Raw genomic sequence first — 19,855 nt, forward strand, 5'->3', positions numbered from 1 at the left:
CCAAGTGAACAAGGGACTCACGTCTGAGCATACCCTGCCACACTTAGGCCGAACAAAGCGATACAAAACGGGATGAGGGACGGAGCGTTTGAACAAATCAAACACTCACCCCAGTCAACTGATCTGAGTTTAATCCATCACCATTCTTTAGTTCACTCAGCCACCCCAGTTCAGACATGGCTATATGCAAATCAGTCTGACCCTGTGCCTCATGGGAACAGTCCAGCCCGAACTGCCAAGCCATGTCTTCCCTGGACCGGAAACAAGCATCCTGGGACCGGTTTCGGATTCATAATCCTCATCAGCCAGGCTATCTTGAATCCAGTGGCCAAGTGAACAAGGGACTCACGTCTGAGCATACCCTGCCACACTTAGGGCGAACAAAGCGATACAAAAGGGGATGATAAACGGAGCGTTTGAACAAATCAAACACTCACCCCCAGTCAACTGATCTGGGTTTAATCCATCACCATTCTTTAGTTCACTCAGCCACCCCAGTTCAGACATGGCTATATGCAAATCAGTCTGACCCTGTGCCTCATGGGAACAATCCAGCCCGAACTGCCAAGCCATGTCTTCCTGGACCAGAAACGAGCATCCTGGGACCGGTTTCGGATTCATAATCCTCATCAGCCAGGCTATCTTGAATCCAGTGGCCAAGTGAACAAGGGACTCACGTCTGAGCATACCCTGCCACACTTTATAAGTTCACTATTTCGAAACTAATATTTTATTAAGCATCACTCAGTGCAGTGATATCACTCAATGAACTAAATGGAACAATTCCCAGATGTTTAAGAGATACATATTGTTTATTTCTCACGGTAATACATTTTGTGTGACATTTGTTACTTGACTTATATGACAAATATTCTGAGGGCTCAGGTCACCCATTGGCTCTTAAATTTAAGCCAAGCCCCCAGTTTATCTCTGGCTTTGCTCTATCTATTCAATTTCCATCTTGCCAGGTTCAACACAAATAAGGCAAATTTCCAGAAGGCACGGAAATGCAGAGGAGCTCATTAAATATTATAGTGTGCTCCCTGAATATCAATACCAGAATATCAATGGGACATAATATCGAGGACAAAAAAATATATATTTTTGAAATACGTACTGGTAAGTCAGTCTAGATTTTCTATACCTAAATCCAGATATATGTACCTACGTGGTACATATATCATCAAGCAACGCAGATCTAGAGTTAGGAATAGTAAATATATATCAATATTCTCTTTATTTGATTATTAGAAATAACCAATAAAGAGCAAACAAGCATCACATAAAATATGCAATCAATTTACAATCTATATTTCCGTTTATGCTCTTATCCTTCAATATTTTGTCCCCTGAAATTCTGTTCTCGATATTCTTAAACCACAATGTTCTGGGGTCGCTATTCAGTAGTACAATTGATTAGTACACTGGTGCCAGTTTCCTAGCAAAGCCCAGAGAGGCAGGTGCCACTCAGACATTGTCGGCTCATTCTCTCCATGAGTGCAAAACATAAGAATGAAAGAAAATGGAGCCTGCTTCAAGAGTACCTTACAGATGATATCAGCCTAGGTCTGGATGATGCCTTTTGTTCTTTCCTTCCTTCAGTTTTAATTTCCTTCTTTCCTTCTGTCTTTCATTCTTTGTTTCCTTTTCCTTCAATCTTTCATTTCTCCTTCCTTTCCTTCCGTCTTTCTTGCGTCATACTTTCTTGCCTCCATGCTTTCTTGCCTTCTTACTTTCTGTTTTTATTTCTCCAAGGCAAGAGGCTGGCAGTCAATGGCATAACAACTGGCTTTTTTTTAGGTTTGTGTTAGCCAAGACCTTTTGATTTTACTAAAATTATTATATGACATACTATAGCGGTTTTTAAGCCAAACTTCTTTCAATTGACTGGGGTTGTGTCATTCACATTTTTCTCCAACCCATTCAAGCTTGCATCATGCGGCAATGCGACAACCCATTTTAGCTATTGATTGACTTCACTGTGAGCTACAGCATGCTGCCCTTCACAATGAGCACATTAACACAAAAAGTCGTTTCCTTCAGTGCCAAGAAGTACCATGGTAATGTGTGCTTTTTTAAGACCCAAAAACAATTTTGCCTTTAGCCAATGCTTTTATTTAGATTGATGAACACCCAACAGATTCTTAAACAATAAAGTTTTGCAAAAACCACAACAAAACATACCAATAATTGTCAAAAGACGTGTGGACAAGGACAGACCTATTGGCTCTGCCAATGCTTGTTTTCCTTCTGTGGTAGGTGGAATAGAATTTGCTTTCACACATCATAGCATGAAAACTTGTTTTCCCAGTCCCACTGTAGAGTTTGTATCATTTCAGTATTATTCTACTCCAGTGACAATTCCAAGTCGAGTATAAATAGTCCACACATTCCTCAGGCCAACTGTTCTGTGGTAATGAAGCAAACCCACATATTTTACCCCTGTGCATTGCATGAAACTACGTAGGTGCATGGAGGAATACAGAGAAGCACAAACAAGAAATGTACACATTACTCAGAAAAGCCTTGAACACTTCAAAAAATAGTAGCCTCTAAGATGAGAAGTTACAAGTTTCTGTTCTTCAGGAACATTCACACTGATTTAAAAGGCTTTTGTTGAATGATTTGAACAGACAAATTGCACATGGGAGTAACACTAAAAAAACTGATCATTTATAGGTGAGGGGCTATGAAATAAACTATTATTGATTCAGTTAGTACATATTTTACAGAGCACCAATATGTTGCCCTTGAGAGCTAGCATGCACAACTATTTTCAAGGTAGTGGGATGGGCATTAGAAAATAAAACTTGATGAAACACAGTGTTTAATATGTGGTGGTGCTTGCAGGTGGTGTGGCACAGAAACTAATGTTTGGGGATCAGGACTTATTGTTTATCATCAGACTTTGATCCTATTGAGAAAAGAGAAAGGCTAAAAAGGGATAACGAAGTGGGCGAGAAAGAGAGGAAAACCGAGCGGGAGAAAAATGGATAAAAAAACAACTTGCAAGAGTTAAACAGTTCGGAAGTTGAGAAGTGAGGAACAAACACGTATGTGATAGAGTGAAAATTAAGAAGCCTTGGTATTCGGCAATGGCGACATTCAACATCTCTGATAGTGGGCTGCTAAGACAAATTTTAAGCTGCTGCACTTATTTATTTTAAAATTCTTTCCAGCCAGCTTTACCCCACTTGTAGGAATTGTGTGGATTCCTGCAGATCCCAGAAGTTCCCATCACAGAAATGTAGCAATATGCATTATTTCAGGCAAAGTTTTGAGTTTTGACGGGCATTGTGGGAAAGAAAACTTCATGGGATCCATGCAAGGCACACTACCTTGAACTCCCCACGTCTCTAGTTTAAAAAATGTGCAGGTTTGCTAGGTTTCCATAGGTGCAGGCTGAACTAGGGCCCAAAATTCACAGCTAACCACTTTGCAAAAAAGGGATCTGTTTTGAGTTGAAAGATGTGATGTATCCATGTTGCATTTTGGGTTGTTTACTGTTGCGGGCACTAGACCTACCCACACAAGTGAGGTACCATTTTTATCAGAAGACCGAGGGGAATGCTGTGTGGAAGGAGGTTTGTGGCTCACAACATTCCAGTAATGTGTTTTTTTATGTCAATGTTTGAGGATTAAAATAAATTCTGGGTTTTGAAAAAACCTAGTGAGAGCCACACAATTCACCGCACCCTGAATTCCCCTAGGTGTCTAGTTTCCAAAAATTTAAAGGTTTGCTAGTTTTCCCTATGTGCCGGCTGACCTAGGACCCAAAATCCACAGCTACCCACTTTGCAAAAAAAGGGTACGTTTTGAGGGAAAAAATACAATGCATCGGCCTACCCACATAAGTGAGGTGCCATTTTTATTAGGAGAATTAGGAGAATGCTGGGTAGAAGAAAGTTTGTAACTCCACACAGATCCCAGAGTTTTCCATCACAGAAATGAGAGGAAAATATGCTTTTGTAGCCAAAGTTTGAGATTTGCAAAGGATTCTGGATAAAAAAATAAAACTAGTGAGAGCCACACAAGTCACTCTACCCTAGATTCCCCAGGCATCTAGTTGAGAAAAATGTACAGGGTTGCCCGATTTTCTTGGGTGCTGGCTGAGCAAGGGCCCAAAACCCACAGCAATCCACTTTTTAAAACAATGGTCAGTTTGGTTATTTTGCATATTTTCTTGGTTCCCTCCAAGGGAATCTACAAACCTTGGGTACCCTTAGAAGCCACAGGTTGTTGGAAAAAAAGATGCAAAGTTGTTGTGGGTACCTTATGTGGAAAAACAGTTATGGAACTCTATGCACAAACTACCCCAAGTAGTCAAAAAAGGGCTCAGCACTGTTGGAGGAAAGGAGGGGTTAAAGGTGTTTTGTAACCATAGTCTGTGCTTGTTGAGTAAGGCAGAACATCTACAAACTATGTGGGCCAATCTATTCATTTACCTGTCCCAGAGCCCTCATGCATGCTTGATTGACATTACCTTCCATTTTGTCATACAATTAAAGGTAGGAAATAGCTTGCAGCATTATTCTAACTTTGTAATATACTGCAAATGTTCAACATAGGTAGTTCTGTGGACGCAGCACTTTGTAAGAATTTAGTTCTAGCCAGGAATGTCTTCTTTTGCTTAAGGTCAATTTATCTGCTGCAGGGCATGACGTTTTGCCAGTGTATTAAGGAGTTACTTAAAACAGGCATTTTACAAATCTTAGTTCCACAGTGTGTCTGCTCTCAATGAGGTTTACTCAGTTGCCAAATGTTTCACCCATTTGTTCTTTATGTTTGCAGTACCTGATTTCATCCCCTCCTCGCGCCAGGACAGTCTTGACTAGCAGTGCGCGTTATAAATATCCTTATAACATAACATAACATAACAGATGTAATGTTCGAGGTGTGAAAGGTGTGCCTTAATTTGAATGCTTACTTTAGAAATGCGATTTTATGAGGTACTTGTTAGTCCATCAATCCAAATTATACTATAATCTGCACTTGCGATGAACCTTATGGCAGTTCAAATCAAATCAAATCAAAGCAAGCCTTATTAGGTTAAAAAATACAAACCATAAAACATACTAAAAACAATAGCAATCTCACATTTCATCCTAAAGGAGTACGATAAAGTGCATTTAAATTCCAGTTAAAAGTCAAAAGAAGCATTTTCACATTTCATTTACAAAGGGATACAGTATAGTGTATTTAAATTCCAGTAGCAGGCCCAATAAACATTATATATAAAGTGTCATGTGCAAGATACAACCTTAAAAACAAACAGAACATGTTCACATTTCATCACTAGGGAGTACAGTAAGGTGTGTTTGAGCTCCAATGGCAATCCCATTAAACTTTATACCTAAAGTGTCATATACAAAAGATACAATCTAGGGCATTTCTCATGTCCTGAGTTATCAACTACCATTATGCATCCTATCCTCTTCGTATATGAGGGGCTCTAGTTGTGAATTATTTTTCCTTACTCTAATCGCCCTCTGGATATAGACTGCCACTGCATTACAGACTCTAATATTTGCTAAATTGCAAATATACTCAAAAGCATGTTTGTATGTGTACAGTCTCTCCATTAGAAACAATGGTTGTAATATACTTTTCCTTAGATCTCTGTAAACGTCACGGAATGAAATGAAATGCAAGGTTGATTGATCTGGCTTTCTATCACAAGGACACTTTGGGAGATTTCCAGTCCACCACCCCATGGATGGAAACGCAATTAAAAAATGGGCTAATCCCATTCTTAATCTAGTGAGGTAAAACCTGTGTCTTGTATTTGTGACCTGGATTAAATAATGTTGAATCCCTATCCCTAGTGTTCTATCATTAAATCCCTTAATCATGTGTTTTGAGTTTGCTTCGTCTGATAGAGATCGCAGGTCACCCGACCAATATTTTCACCACTTCGGTCTCGGGCCCATATACTTTAATAAAACCATCTACATTGATCAGATGACCTTACAATCTACTACCAATAATTGTGAGTCCCTTTCTACTATTTCCTAGTGTACCCGACTTACCATCCACCGATACGGGTACCTATGACCACGATGGGTCAGGGAGCTAGCTGTAAAAGGAAAGGCAGGCAAAATACAAACCCAACATATAAACTTTGCTTTTTCATAAAATGACCACGGACAACTGGAAGTTTTAAAAGATTTATCTTAAAATTCGACTCTCTTTAGAATATACACTCCACTACAAGGAGACAGTCTAAAATCAAATTAGCAAAGAGTACATAACTATACAGAAGAACTATAAGGGCAAGCATTTAGTTTTTAAATGCTAGTGCGACAGGGAACACGCTAAGTGGGAAAGAAAAATATTGGTAACACTAAAAAGGACATTTACGTATGAGCAAGCTATGGTAAAATTTGAGCTATAGGGTATACTTCATGAACATAACTAAAGTACTTTTGGAATCCTAAATAAATTATGATAAGGGCAAAGTGAACACGCTATAAATCAGAGTTACTTCAGTCAGTTTTATGAGAGAAGATTAGAGACCACATCAGGAAATTACAAACTGTAATGGAAAAATGATTTCTAAAAGGTAGGGTAACATAGGTACATGCTATAAAAATAAATGCAAATGACTTTAATAATATGCAATAGTTGCGAAAAGCATGGAAAATTATCATATGCAAAGGTATGTCTTTATTGAAGCAAAGACAGAAAAATAGAAAGGTGCAGTTTAAGAGTTTCAGAGCGATATTTACCTAGACTGGTGTGAAAACCAACCCTGGCCACGGGTCAGTTAAGGACAGGAAAACCCTCAAGGAAGGATAACCCTCAATGGGACAGCAGGTGCAGAATGGACACCCCAGGACAGGACAGGAAAACCAGATTAGGATCAGGACAGGACCACCAGGATACGACCAGCACCCGCAGTTTGGAAGCAACGCCTGCGCTCCACCCTCTCTGCAGCTATCAGTCAGAACCCCGATTGGGTCAGCGAATTTCCCAGCAAAGTGCTCCGCCAGCACTTAAGGTTTAGTAAAACCTTCAGAGTCTATGGTCAAATCGGACAGAGTGCTCCGCAGCAGCTCTGTATCAAGTCACCTATTGAGTGCGTTGGGTCAGTGACAGGTCAGCTATTCAGACAAGTCGGACAAATTCCCTAGGTGAACCTAGGCTAGATATACTGTTTTGGGACAGTGTACCACCCCCCAAATGTTGCAAAGTGTCAGAATTCCCAATTTCGATTGGTCCTAAGGTAGGATTTGGTTAACACACCAATCAGAACAGACTTTTGTAAGACCTATTTGCATTTCAAGGTACCGCCTAGCAAGATTGGGGTTCCCATGAGAAGTCGCACGGAATACAATAGGAAAAATGTCATTGTATCAGTTTGAGAACAGTTAACTCCATCTTGCTGGGTCAGAGGTGGCGTTCACATGAGCATCTTGACTGTGGCTGCCAGCTGGCTGAGTTCCACTGGCCAAGGTTATGGCTTTGCTGGTTGCATGAGCATGTGTGGAAGGGACCTTCAAGATGGCTCCCAGTACATTCAGACCCCCCAATCATCGTGATACATGAAAAGTAAGCGAGAACAAATTAAAACATAGAAATAAATGAATGTATTACATCTCATGTTCTTGTACTTCAGGTTTCTTATCATAAAAATATACTATGCATTTAAGGGTAAGTGCAACAGACAAAATCACAAGAGCAGCGGTGTAAGCTTTACCTCGTTATTAGAAAGCGCGGCCATCTTATGGCTATTACGCATGCGCACCCTTTCCCTCCAAAATGTGACTACGTCACGTGACGTGATTATGCCTAACGCATGCGCAGAATCAAAATTCAAGCAGCGGCCATTTTTTAGGTACGAGAGTTATTCGTATTAGTAAACCACATAGGCAAGCTTCTCTAATATACATGTATATAAAAATAAAAGAGATTAATAATACATACAATTTGTTTATGGTGTTATACCAGATTCGAGGTTCATGACTCGAGCAAGTCGCGATGCGAAACCTTGCTCTATCACGTCTTCCCTTGACCTGCTCCTAGATTCTATAATGGTAGTTTTCAAATCATTTTTACTATACTCGAGTATTTGAGGGGGGTTGTTAAATCAACATTTTCAGTGCATTCATTTAAAAGATTATTAATATACATCAGCCACGGTATATTCTTCCCATGTTCTATTACAAGACAATCCTGACAATGCCCCGAATACATTTAGCACCCTCCTTACTCCATATTCCATACCAGGTATTTATACATGCCAGGATAATAAAATCCTTAATATATGAAGCATCCAGCTCTTTGTGTACACTATATATGGGGGTGGATTTTGGAACAGCTAACAATCTCCATAAAAAGTTATTTTCTTGGGTCTGGAGGATTGAATAGTTTTTTACTCCCCATAGTGCAGCACCGTAACATGTTCCTGAAAGACACTTCCTTTTTTTGTATGGTGACATGATTTCCCTAATGGGTTTATTACCCATTTTCTTTGAATTTTTTTTAATTGCTTCTATTATCTGAGTACATTTTAATTTACAATGTTCAATATGGGTTCCCCACTGTCCATTTGCTGTAAATGTTAGCCCTAGCTAAACAAAATAATATGTTACTGCAATTGGGGCATTATCTATGTGGTGGATCCTAGTCTTTGTTTTTCCCCTGCCACACACCATTGTGAAGGTCTTTGCTTTTATTACTTTAAGTAATATCTGGTACTGCTGGCATTGACAGCTGGTATTGACAGCCTTGAACAACTAGTCAGTGTTTTCCTCTTTTGAAGGTAGGGAGAGGGTCTAGTGACCTGTTCTCATACAGGGTTTCTGATATGTTCACAATCAAATCTGTGCATGGTATCTGGCCTACTGAGATAGATTTGATTTAATGTATATGGACAGAGTCATGTGCAATGTTATTTTGCATGTATTTACACAAATATACAATTGGGTTAAGTGAATTTCAAAGAAGTTGGTCAGATGGAGGGTTTGTGTCATTTGCTGATACAGAACTGTTTAAGTAAATGACTGAGCCCTGTTGCACCTGCTACTTGTTTCAACGCCCTCACTCACTTTTCAAATGCAAACCCACTTTTCTTTTGTAGCGGCTGTACTTGAAAGGAATACAGAGGATGATGCAGAACAGGAGGATATCAAGGTGGCAGAAGAGGAAGAGAAGGCAGAGTGCAATCTCATATCTTCTGGAAGCCCAACAAGAGAGAGGTGCATTCCCTGGGCATGTGTTTCTACTGCTCTAGCCCTGCTATCACCCCTTTCATGAATCTCCTCCCTCCATCCCATTATCAGCTCACAACATCTACACACACACACACACACACACACACACACACACACACACACATCCACACACACCAATAGGTGGGGTGCTAACAAATGATGTGAGTTTCACTGGCTCTTCTTTTCTACCTTTAAAAGACACTAATATGAACGAAATGTCCATATTGATAATTCTGTTTGTCAATATACCTCACTGCTCCATATTAGCCCTTCCAGAGCTTAATTTGTTGTAAAACATAAGTATAGGGTTCCAAGGTTTTTTGTTAGGAGCCTTGCACTTCCGAATGCCGGGGCTGGCAGATACCAGGATGTCCTATTATTGATTCCACCACATTACATTTTGTTCCATCTCTCTACACCTCCTTTCTCTTTATTTCACTCCGTTCTCACTTCTTTTACACCAATGCTTTCTCCCTTTGCATTGTTTCACTACCTTCCTTCTCCCCTTTCTTCTCTCATGTCTGCCTTTCTCTCTTGCTCTGGGTCAAAGTCTAATGATGAAATGTAAGTCCTAGTCCTCGAAATTGAGTGTTGTTCCGTACCTTGGCTTTGACATCCCACAAATGAAGCAGCATCCTCTTCCTTTTCACCGTGCTCTCCAGTCATTCCTACCATGCAATCCCTCACCTTCTTGTAGATAAAGTTGTACTCCCCCTCTTGCCATGATCCATTTCTATGTAGCCTCTGTTTCCAATTCAGAAAGTGAACACACATTCAGAAATAAACATGTCCGACATTTTATAACTATCAATGTTGATCTCACAAAGTGTGTTAAAAATCGTGCTCCATGTACCATTTTTGTTGTGTTCAAGCTTTTGGGGATCTGCGCTAATCAAAAAATAACACCTTCTAAAGTGGTTGCACAGTGGTTCAGGCAAGCTCTAATGCCAATTTAGGGCCCAATTACGAGTCTGGCGGTCCTCGGACGGCCAGACTCACGGTGGCGTGGCAGTGGGGATCCATCCACCGCCATTCCGGTGGTCTGACCTCCCCCTTACAAGTTAGGCGGTCAGACTGCCCTGGGACAGCTGACGCCACCTGAAGGTGGCGTGGCGGTCAAAGGCCCAATATGCTTGGTGCGACCGTTGTGGTCCCACCAAGCATATCACAAGTTTCCTCTCCTCCAGGGTTTACATGGCAGTTATTCCTCCATGTAAACCTTGGAGGAGAGAAACAAAGGGGGTCCTACAGGGCCCCCTGTGCCTCCTCCCATTGTGCATGCACACAGGGAGTATAAAATATGCTCCCCTGTGGGCATGCACAAAAGTTCCTGGACAGCATGGACTTTCAAGTCCATGCCGTTCAGAAAGCACAGTGGCCTTTAAAAGAAGTACCGCAATGTGAATACCATGCCGCCCAACTGCCAGACTATAAATAACTTGTAATCTGGCAAGTGGGCCCCAGCAAGTCTCAGCAGTGCAGGGCACAGCTGTGGAGTACCTGTACCTTCCGCCCCACACTGCTGAAACTCATAATCAGAGCCTAAGTGTCAGCTACACTGAAAGCAATCAATCAATCAATCAATCAATCAGAGTACTTTTAGAGCATGCTACTTACCCGTGAGGGTCTCAAGGCGCTGAGGGGAGGGGGCACTGCTACTGCTCGAAGAGCCAGGTCTTGAGCAGTCTTCTGAAGGCGAGTAGGTCTTGGGTCTGCTGTATGTGAGTAGGGAGGGTGTTCCAGGTCTTGGCGGCGAGGTAGGAGAAGGATCTGCTGCCGGAGGTTGTTCGTTAGATGTGGGGGACAGTGGCGAGGGCGAGGCTGGTGGAGCGGAGCGGAGCTGCCGCGTGGGGGTGTAGAAGCTGAGTCTGCTATTAGGGTAGGCTGGTCCGGCGTTGTGGAGTGCTTTGTGGAGTGGGTGAGGAGCTTGAAGGTGATCCTCTTGTCGACGAGGAGCCAGTGTAGGTCTCTCAGGTGGGGGGTGATGTGGCTGCGGCGGGGGACGTTGGTAATTAGTCGGGCGGATTCGTTTTGGATGCGTTGTAGTCGTTGTAGGTGTTTGGCTGGGATTGCTGCATAGAGTGTGTTGCCATAGTCCAGTCTGCTGCTGACGAGGCCTGTGTCACCGTTCCTCTTGTTTCGGTAGGGATCCACTTGTAGATCCTGCGGAGCATGCGGAGGGTGTTGTAGCAGGAGACGGCGTTGACCTGTTTGGCCATGGAGAGGGAGGAGTCGAGGATGAATCCTAGGTTGCGTGCATGGTCGGTGGGTGTCGGTGCTGTTCCCATTGTGGTCGGCCACCAGGAGTCATCCCAGGCTGAGGGGGTGGGTCCGAGGATGAATACCTCCGTCTTGTCCGAGTTCAGCTTCAGACGGCTGTTCCTCATCCAGTCGGCAACTGCCTTCATTCCCTCGTGGAGGTTGGTTTTGGCAGTGTGTGGGTCCTTGGTGAGGGAAAGGATGAGCTGGGTGTCGTTGGCGTAGGAGATGATGTTGAGGTTGTGCTGGCGGGCGACCTGTGCGAGGGGGGCAATGTAGATGTTGAACAGCGTCGGGCTGAGGGATGAGCCCTGGGGGACGCCGCAGATGATGTTGGTGGCTTCAGATTGGAAGGGTGGGAGGCGGATGCTCTGGGTTCTGCCAGAGAGGAAGGACGTGGTCCAGTCAAGGGCCTTCTCTTGGATACCGGCTTCTAGGAGGCGTGTCTTTAGAGTGCGATGGCAGACCGTGTCGAAGGTGGCTGACAGGTCCAAGAGGATGAGGGCTGACGTTTCGCCGTTGTCTAGTTGTCGCCTGATGTAATCTGTGGCGGCGATGAGGGCTGTCTCGGTGCTGTGGTTTCCTCTGAATCTGGATTGGGACAGGTCCAAGATTATGTTGTCTTCCAGGTGGCGGGCCAATTGCCTGTTGACGAGTTTCTCGATGACCTTTGCCGGGAATGGGAGCAGGGAGATGGGCCGGAAGTTCTTGAGGTCCTTGGGGTCCGCCTTGGGCTTCTTGAGGAGGGCATTGATTTTGGCGTGCTTCCAGCTTTCCGGGAATGTCGCTGTTTCAAAGGAAATGTTGATGACCTTCCGTGGTTGGGGTGCAATGGCTGTGTCTGCTTTGTTAAATACGTGGTGTGGGCACGGGTCTGACGGAGATCTTGAGTGGTTGGAGTTCATGACCTTGCGTGTCTCGTTGTCATTGACGTTGGACCAGGAGGTCAGGCGGATGGCGCTGGTGGTGTACGCAGGGAAGGTGGAGTCTGGCATAGTCGGGGCGGTTGTGGTGTTGAAGCCGTCGTGGATGTCAGCAATCTTGCGGTGGAAGAAGATGGCCAGGGAGTCGCACAGTTCTTGTGAGGGCGGGATGTCGTTGGCGCTGGGGTTGGAGAGTTCCTTTACGATGCTGAAGAGCACTTTGCTGTCATGTGCATTGTTATCCAAGTGGTCTTTGAAGGAAGATCTCTTGGCTAATCTGATGAGGTGGTGATGTCTGCGAGTGGCGTCCTTGTGGGCTGCGAGGTTGTCCGGTGTGAATTCGTGGAGCCATATTTTCTCCAGTTTCCGGCATGCGCGTTTGGAGGTCTGGAGCTTGTTGGTGACTCTCTTGCTGGTGTGGCTGTTGGAGGGTTTGTTGAGCGGGGCGAGGGTGTTGGCGCAGTTGTCGATCCACTTTCTGGAGGGGCGGGCTGCGGTGTCTGGTTTGGTGGGGTAGGTGGGTGGGTTCTGGTCGAGGGTGGTGATCATCCGGTCTTCGGTGGCTTTGCTTCAGCAGCGGCGAGGCAGCTGTTGGGTGCGGTGGTGCGTGGTTGGTTTCTTGAAGGTGAAATGAATGCAGTGGTGGTCAGTCCCGTGGAGTTCGGTGGTGTGGTCGAAGGCGACGTGGGTGCCTGTGGGGAAGACGGGGTCCAGCGCGTGGCCGGCGGCGTGGGTGGGTGCGGTGACGAGTTGTTTGAGGCCAAGGTTGGCGAGGTTGTCGATCAGGGTGGCGGAGTTGGCGTCGTTGTTGTTCTCGAGGTGGAAGTTCAGGTCCCTGAGGAGGGTGTAGTCCGTGGAGGCGAGCGCGTGGGTGCTGGCGAGGTCAGCGAAGGATTCGCTGAACTGAGCCCGGGTCCTTGGGGTCTGTAGATGAGTGTTCCTCTGAGGGTGGTGTTGGGGTCGGTGTGCATCCGGAAGTGCAGGTGTTCGGCGGTGTGGAGGTTGTCGTCTGCGTGGGTGGCGACCTTGAGGGTGGACTTGTGGACATTGGCTATTCTTCCGCGATTCCTGCGTGTGATCTTGTAGCCGTCCGGGATGGCTATGGCGATGTCGGGTGCCGAGGAGTCGTTCCACCTGGTCTCGGTCAGGAAGGCCACATCTGGGGCGGAGGTGTCGAGCAGATCCCAGAGCTCGACTGCGTGTTTGCATGCAGAGCGGGTGTTGAGGAGTATGCAGTGGAGGTGGTTGGGTCCAGTCCTTGGAGGTTTGGTGGTTCTGTCGCAGGTGAAGCTGCAGGTGTGGCAGGAGAAAGGTCCGTGGGTCCGTTTTGGGGTGGCCTGGAAGCAGGTGTGGTTTCGGCCAGAGTTGAGTGCGTGGAGGCTGCTGGTGTCGTAGTGGAGTCTGGTGTTGTGGCGTTTGCGGGGTCCAGGGGTGCAGGGGTTCTGGTGCTGGGTGCGGTCCAGGCGCTGACGGGTGCAGACGGGCTTGCCTTAGGCACGGGTTCGGCACGCCAGCCGTGCAGCCGCGCAGCTGCCGCCATTTGGAGGGGAGCTGGGAGGGAGGAGCAGCTGGGAGGCAGGAGGCAGGGGATGGCGAATGGGCACGGGGAGGGCCGCAGGGGCAGCAGCGGCAGGAGGTGAGCAGTGGGCACGGGGGGGCGAGGGAAAAATCAAGGGCAGCGAGGGGGACAGAAGGCAAGAAAACAAGCACAATCAGGGGGCAGAAGGCAAGAAATACGAGCACAATCAGCGGGCAGAGGCAGGAAAAACGATCACAATCAGGGAACAGAGGCAAGAAAAAACGAGCACAATCAGGGGACAGAGGCAAGAAAAACAAGCACATTCAGGGGGGCAGAGGCAGGAAAAACGATCACAATCAGGGAGCAGAGGCAAGAAAAAATGAGCACAATCAGGGAACAGAGGCAAGAAAAAACTAGCACAACCAGGGAACAGAGGCAGGAAAAAACAAGCACAATCAAGGGGCAGCTGCAGGAAAAACAAGCACAATCAGGGGGGAAGAGGCAAGAAAACGAGCACAATCAGGAAACAGAAGGCAGGGCCGGACACACAGGCGGAGCTGTGTGGTGGGGGGAGCGACCTACCAGTGATGCAAAGTTGCCCTGCCTGCTATGTCACAGCTTGCTTAGCATTCTGTCAAATCTGATCCCTAACACAGACCAAGGAACATGCCTTTAAGAATGTAAGATATACAAGCAGGGAGAAAGAGGTTCTAAGGTAATTGGTGAACACATGGAAATTTGGTTGCAAGGCATGCCCCGCCACCACCGCATTTGTTCACATGTTCATTTCTGAGTGTGCTTGACTTTTTGCCCCCTTCTCTGTCTTTCCTGACCAGAAAAAGCTGGCTGCAAAGATTTGGTTGCCTGACCTCCTGTCTCTTCCCTGGAATGTGTAGAAAAAGGTATGTTCATTTGCACTGCATAGTGGTGGTGTCAGAAGCAAATATTGTCTTGGGCAGAAACTGAAAAAAGAATTGTTTTAAGGAAGGTCTTCTGTGAAAAGCGTTTGTACTTTGAACATTTTATAATGACCTGATGCTATATTTTAGGTTTAGAAACGAAGGGTTGTCGGTATCATAAACCTTGCTTTTACATAATTATACAACATTTTAGCAAAATTATACGAAATTGCCACATAATTACACTAAATGTAAATTTGTTATTTCGCACTATATTTTAGCACCAATTGCGTCCTCTTGTCACTTTTTGATACCGGGGTGCATTCAAACAGAGAACCGTGAAAAACAGCTGTTCGCCTTCTGTCCTTCGTGTGTATTTTCAGTACATGTTTACATGTGAACTTCATGTTTCGCTGTAAAGGTTTACTGCAAATGGCACATAATTATATGAAGTGGCAGGATGGCGTCATTTTTGGAATTTCACATTACAAGCTTTACGTGACATTCCCTGAATTACACTAATTACGCTGGTGTGATTGAAATTTTGCCCAGGCCTAAAAGGGCCCTCACCTAGCCACTCATAATGGATCTAAGAGGAACCAGGTTTACTTTACTATGGCACCATGCATAGGAAATGTCCTTCTAAAAAAATAAAAACATATACAGTAAAAGGAATTGTCATTCACCATTTGCATACTTGCTTGTGTCGATGGTACACATGTAAATGCATGTCATTTATGCACACCGCCATGCCAGTACTTTTACTCTCCCCATTTGTGGAAGGTTCAATGAAGGTAACAAGCAAACACTGTCCCTAATATTCCAGGACTGGTGTAGAATAGTAAATAATCTCTTTAAAATATTAGGGTTGTTTCTGTTCCTCTTCTTCGAGTTTCAGAGTAAGACTAGAAATACAGACACATTTGGGAGGCATAGAAAGATGCTTGAATGGTACAACATATAGAATTATAGATGGGTAAAAGTGAAATTCAGGGATGTTTTTCAATGAGGGGTTCTGAGGGACATCACATAGACAATGAGAGCCGAGCTTGATTGCCTATGATGTCACTCAGAACCCAGAGGTGAAAAACATCCCTGTAATTCACTCTTTACACCCATCTATAGTTTTTTGTTATGGTTGCCACTCAAAATCATCTGCCCCTGCTTTCAACTGCTATGGTTGGTATGAACAGTAATGGGGAGCCATACATGGTCTCTCCTCTCTGTTCCAAACGTAAATAAATGCCTTTCCTGCCATCCTTAAGCAGCCCTCACCACCTTCCCTGACTTCCCTCCCCCTCTTGCAGCTATGCTTTCTGCTCTCAGTGAAAGCAGACAAGCCGCACTACGCAGACTGGCTCTCAGAGAGCCCTGTTAGCATGGCTTGGAAGGCCTTTATGACAAAGCAAGTAGCAACAATGGGTAATGCGTTTTGTTATCAACTGTTAGCAGTGAGTTATGACTTTTTTAAACCGAAATATACGCTAGTGGCTCTCTACTAGAGCCATGCATAACACTAGTTGGTCTTCATTATCAGCCTGATTCATGAAGCGAAATTGCGCCTGCAATGGCTGCGAAAATGCAATTGCGGGTGCAAAACACGGAATCGGCATTCAAGTACAAAATAGCGATTTCGCAAACACAGAATAGCGATTAAAATAGCGATTACGCTATAATAGTCGCAGAGTCCCGGTAGTCGCGCATTAGCGATACGGAAATAGCGACCAACCACGGAATCTGCGAAATGAATAGCGAAACGCAATTTATTCTCAATCGGCATTCATGAAAAATAAACAATAGCGGAAAACCCCAAAATCGCATTTTTGCGCGGCGCAAATTAAGGACAACTCAAAGCAGGTGGTAACCATAAAAGCCATGATTAAGTAAAATTTGAAAAACAGTTGGCCAATCACCAACAGGTCCAGGCCTGACCAATCACACATAAGGACATTCAGCAGAAGCATTAGGCGTTCCACAATGCCAGGAATGTACATGGTGGTGAGGCGGCGAAGGCTACAGCGAGCAGCACGGAGGAGACGCATGAGGCAGGAAAGGATTTACCGGCAGCGGGTCACCTTGCTGGGCCAAACCAGAGAACAGATTTATGCCAAATACAGGCTGAATGGGCAAATGATCACCTGGCTGATACAAGAACTTGACCCCCTCATGCAGCACCCAACAAGGCGAAACAATTCTGTGCCTACACATGTGCAGGTATTGTGCAGCCTGCACCTCCTGGCCTCCGGCAGTTTCCAGGGCATAGTAGCGGCTGCTGGGGGGATATCCCAGCCCACCATGTCACGCTGCCTCCACACTTTTGTTGACGCCATGCTCACCCAGCTCCACCGCCACATCACATTTCCCACGAGCCAACAGGAATTGGACCTGACAAAACTACAATTTTACAATGTAGCCCATTTTCCCCATGTCCTCGGCTGCATCGACTGTACCCACGTCGCCATCTGCCCACCAGCTGCCACGGAGTATATGTACCGCAACCGGAAGTCCTACCACTCCCTCAACATACAGATGGTCTGCAATGCCAAGACCATCATCACTGACATTGTCGCACAGTACCCAGGGAGTACCCATGATTCCTTTATCTTCAGGCACAGTGGACTCCACACACGACTGCTCAGAGGAGAGTTCGGGGAAGGACACCTACTTGGTAAGTACACTTTGTCGACAATGTCACATTGCAATGAAGTCACTGCGCTGCACAGGCAATCAACATCTGCTCCTCTCATTCAGGTGACAGTGGCTACGCCCTACGGGAATACCTCCTGACCCCTTACCTCAACCCTGCCACACCTCAGCAACGGCGCTACAATGTTGCGCACATCCGGACAAGGAACTGTATAGAAAGGACATTTGGCCTGCTCAAGAGCAGGTTCCGTATACTGCACAAGACAGGTGGGGCCATGTATTACAGTCCTGCTGCGTGCTGCCGCATTGTGGCTGTCTGTGCAATGCTCCATAACATTGCAACCAAGCGCCGGATACCTGTTGACATCTCAGGCAGTGAATCTGAAGGGGACGACCGGCCACCAGCACATGTGCACCATGCACGCGGGGAGAACCCAGCTGAAGGCCACAGACGTCGCAACCACATCACAGTGAACAATTTCTAGCCCACCCTCTTCCCCCACCCCACATATCACAATTGCATGCAAAATGTAATGATTACACAAGGCTAATGTGTGCAGCAAAATAAATATATTTGTTTCATTCACAACAAAAAGGTAATCAGTCCAACTATTTACAAATACCAGTATTGCGTCATACTGCAGTGTGCATGTACTTGGCAGGCTTACCGTCAGCCTGTGCCAGTGTTATGCAGACAGTGTCAATGGCGCCTCCTGCGCGTAATGCCCAAGCGCCTCTGAGGCTCTTCCTCTTCCTGGGCACCTGTACCAGGCGTTGCCCTGGTGCTGCGCCTAGGTGGCGGGACCAGTGTGGCCGATTGGCTGCTCACGCTGGAGGCACCCTCACTGGCATCGTCGCCCCCTACAGTGGCCGGTAGCGCAGGTGTGTGTAGTGCCGTTACCGCGGTGGTTAGGTGCTCCAGGACCCTGGTGATGTCCTCACAGCACTGCACTAGTTGGTGCTGCTGGGTGAGAGAGCGCCGCGACAACTGGGTGGTGGCATTTGCTGCCACATAATTCGACCTGCTATAGGCCAACAGCCGGCTCATCAGCTGGTGGTGGCGCCGGCTCGCTACACTGCGGTGCTTGAGCAGCGCAGCAGTGTTCTCCTCCATGGCTGCAGTCATGCGGCCCATGGCCGCCGTCATGCGGTCCATGCACTCTCCAACTCCCGCCACATTGCGCCCAATTTTGTGCAGCTGGAGCTGGATGGCACCTTGCTGCTGTGACTGGCGCTGGTGGATACGGAGCATGCGTCTCTCAACGCTCATGCAGGCATAGCGATGTCCATTGCCCCTCCTGCTGATTGCCCGCGGTGTTGCCGCTGTCGCAGGCCCAGATCTATTGGCACCAGCTGCAGGTGGTGTTGCAGCAGGCGTTGCTGGTGCGGCAGGGACTGGGGGCACATTAGTGGGGTGCCTGGCTCTGGCTGCGGGTGGGGCGGCAGATCCAGATGCAGCTACGGTGGGGGGCCTGGCCTTGGCTGCGGGTGGGGCGGCAGATCCAGATGCAGCTACGGTGGGGGGCCTGGCCTTGGCTGCGGGTGGGGCGGCAGATCCAGATGCAGCAACGGTGGGGGGTCTGGCCTTGGCTGCGGGTGGGATGCTAGATGCAGGGGCCACAACGGTGGGGGGCCTGGCTGCTGGTGTTGTTGCAGCAACTGCAAACACAACAATGATGGACAGAATGTGGATCAATGTCACACATTCACCCCAGTCCAAAGATCTGGGCCCAAATCCATCGTTTTTCCACTCCACACCACCCTGGGTTAGACAATGGCGATATGCAAATCAGCGCTGACCCTGTGCCCCATGGGAACAGTCCAGTCCGAACTACAAAAGCCATGTCCTTCCCAGAACGGAAACAAGCATCCGAGGACCAGCCCGGTTTCGAGGTAACACCTCTCTTCAGCCCGGCTAGCTTGATTCCAGTGGTGTGGAGTGCCTGGGACTCACGTCTGAGCATCCCCAGTACACTTAGAGCGGTAACTGCAAACACAACAATGATGGACAGAATGTGGATCAATGTCACACATTCACCCCAGTCCAAAGATCTGGGCCCAAATCCATCGTTTTTCCACTCCACACCACCCTGGGTTAGACAATGGCGATATGCAAATCAGCGCTGACCCTGTGCCCCATGGGAACAGTCCAGTCCGAACTACAAAAGCCATGTCCTTCCCAGAACGGAAACAAGCATCCGAGGACCGGCCCGGTTTCGAGGTAACACCTCTCTTCAGCCCGGCTAGCTTGATTCCAGTGGTGTGGAGTGCCTGGGACTCACGTCTGAGCATCCCCAGTACACTTAGAGCGGTAACTGCAAACACAACAATGATGGACAGAATGTGGATCAATGTCACACATTCACCCCAGTCCAAAGATCTGGGCCCAAATCC

At 46.5% G+C, this 19,855-nt stretch overlaps 1 protein-coding gene across 1 annotated transcript in view; it reads left to right on the plus strand.

The window, feature by feature from the left end:
• Positions 1 to 19,855, plus strand: part of LOC144782918 (uncharacterized) — a 200,002-nt gene that overhangs the window by 104,370 nt on the left and 75,777 nt on the right. The window contains exons 6-7 of the mRNA XM_078662161.1: positions 9,083 to 9,200; positions 14,753 to 14,818. Coding sequence (XP_078518287.1) covers positions 9,083 to 9,200; positions 14,753 to 14,818 — 184 coding nt within the window. The remainder of the gene's footprint in view (positions 1 to 9,082; positions 9,201 to 14,752; positions 14,819 to 19,855) is intronic.

This window comes from Lissotriton helveticus, chromosome 9, assembly GCF_964261635.1.
Source record: "Lissotriton helveticus chromosome 9, aLisHel1.1, whole genome shotgun sequence".
Taxonomy (NCBI): Eukaryota; Metazoa; Chordata; class Amphibia; order Caudata; family Salamandridae; genus Lissotriton; species Lissotriton helveticus.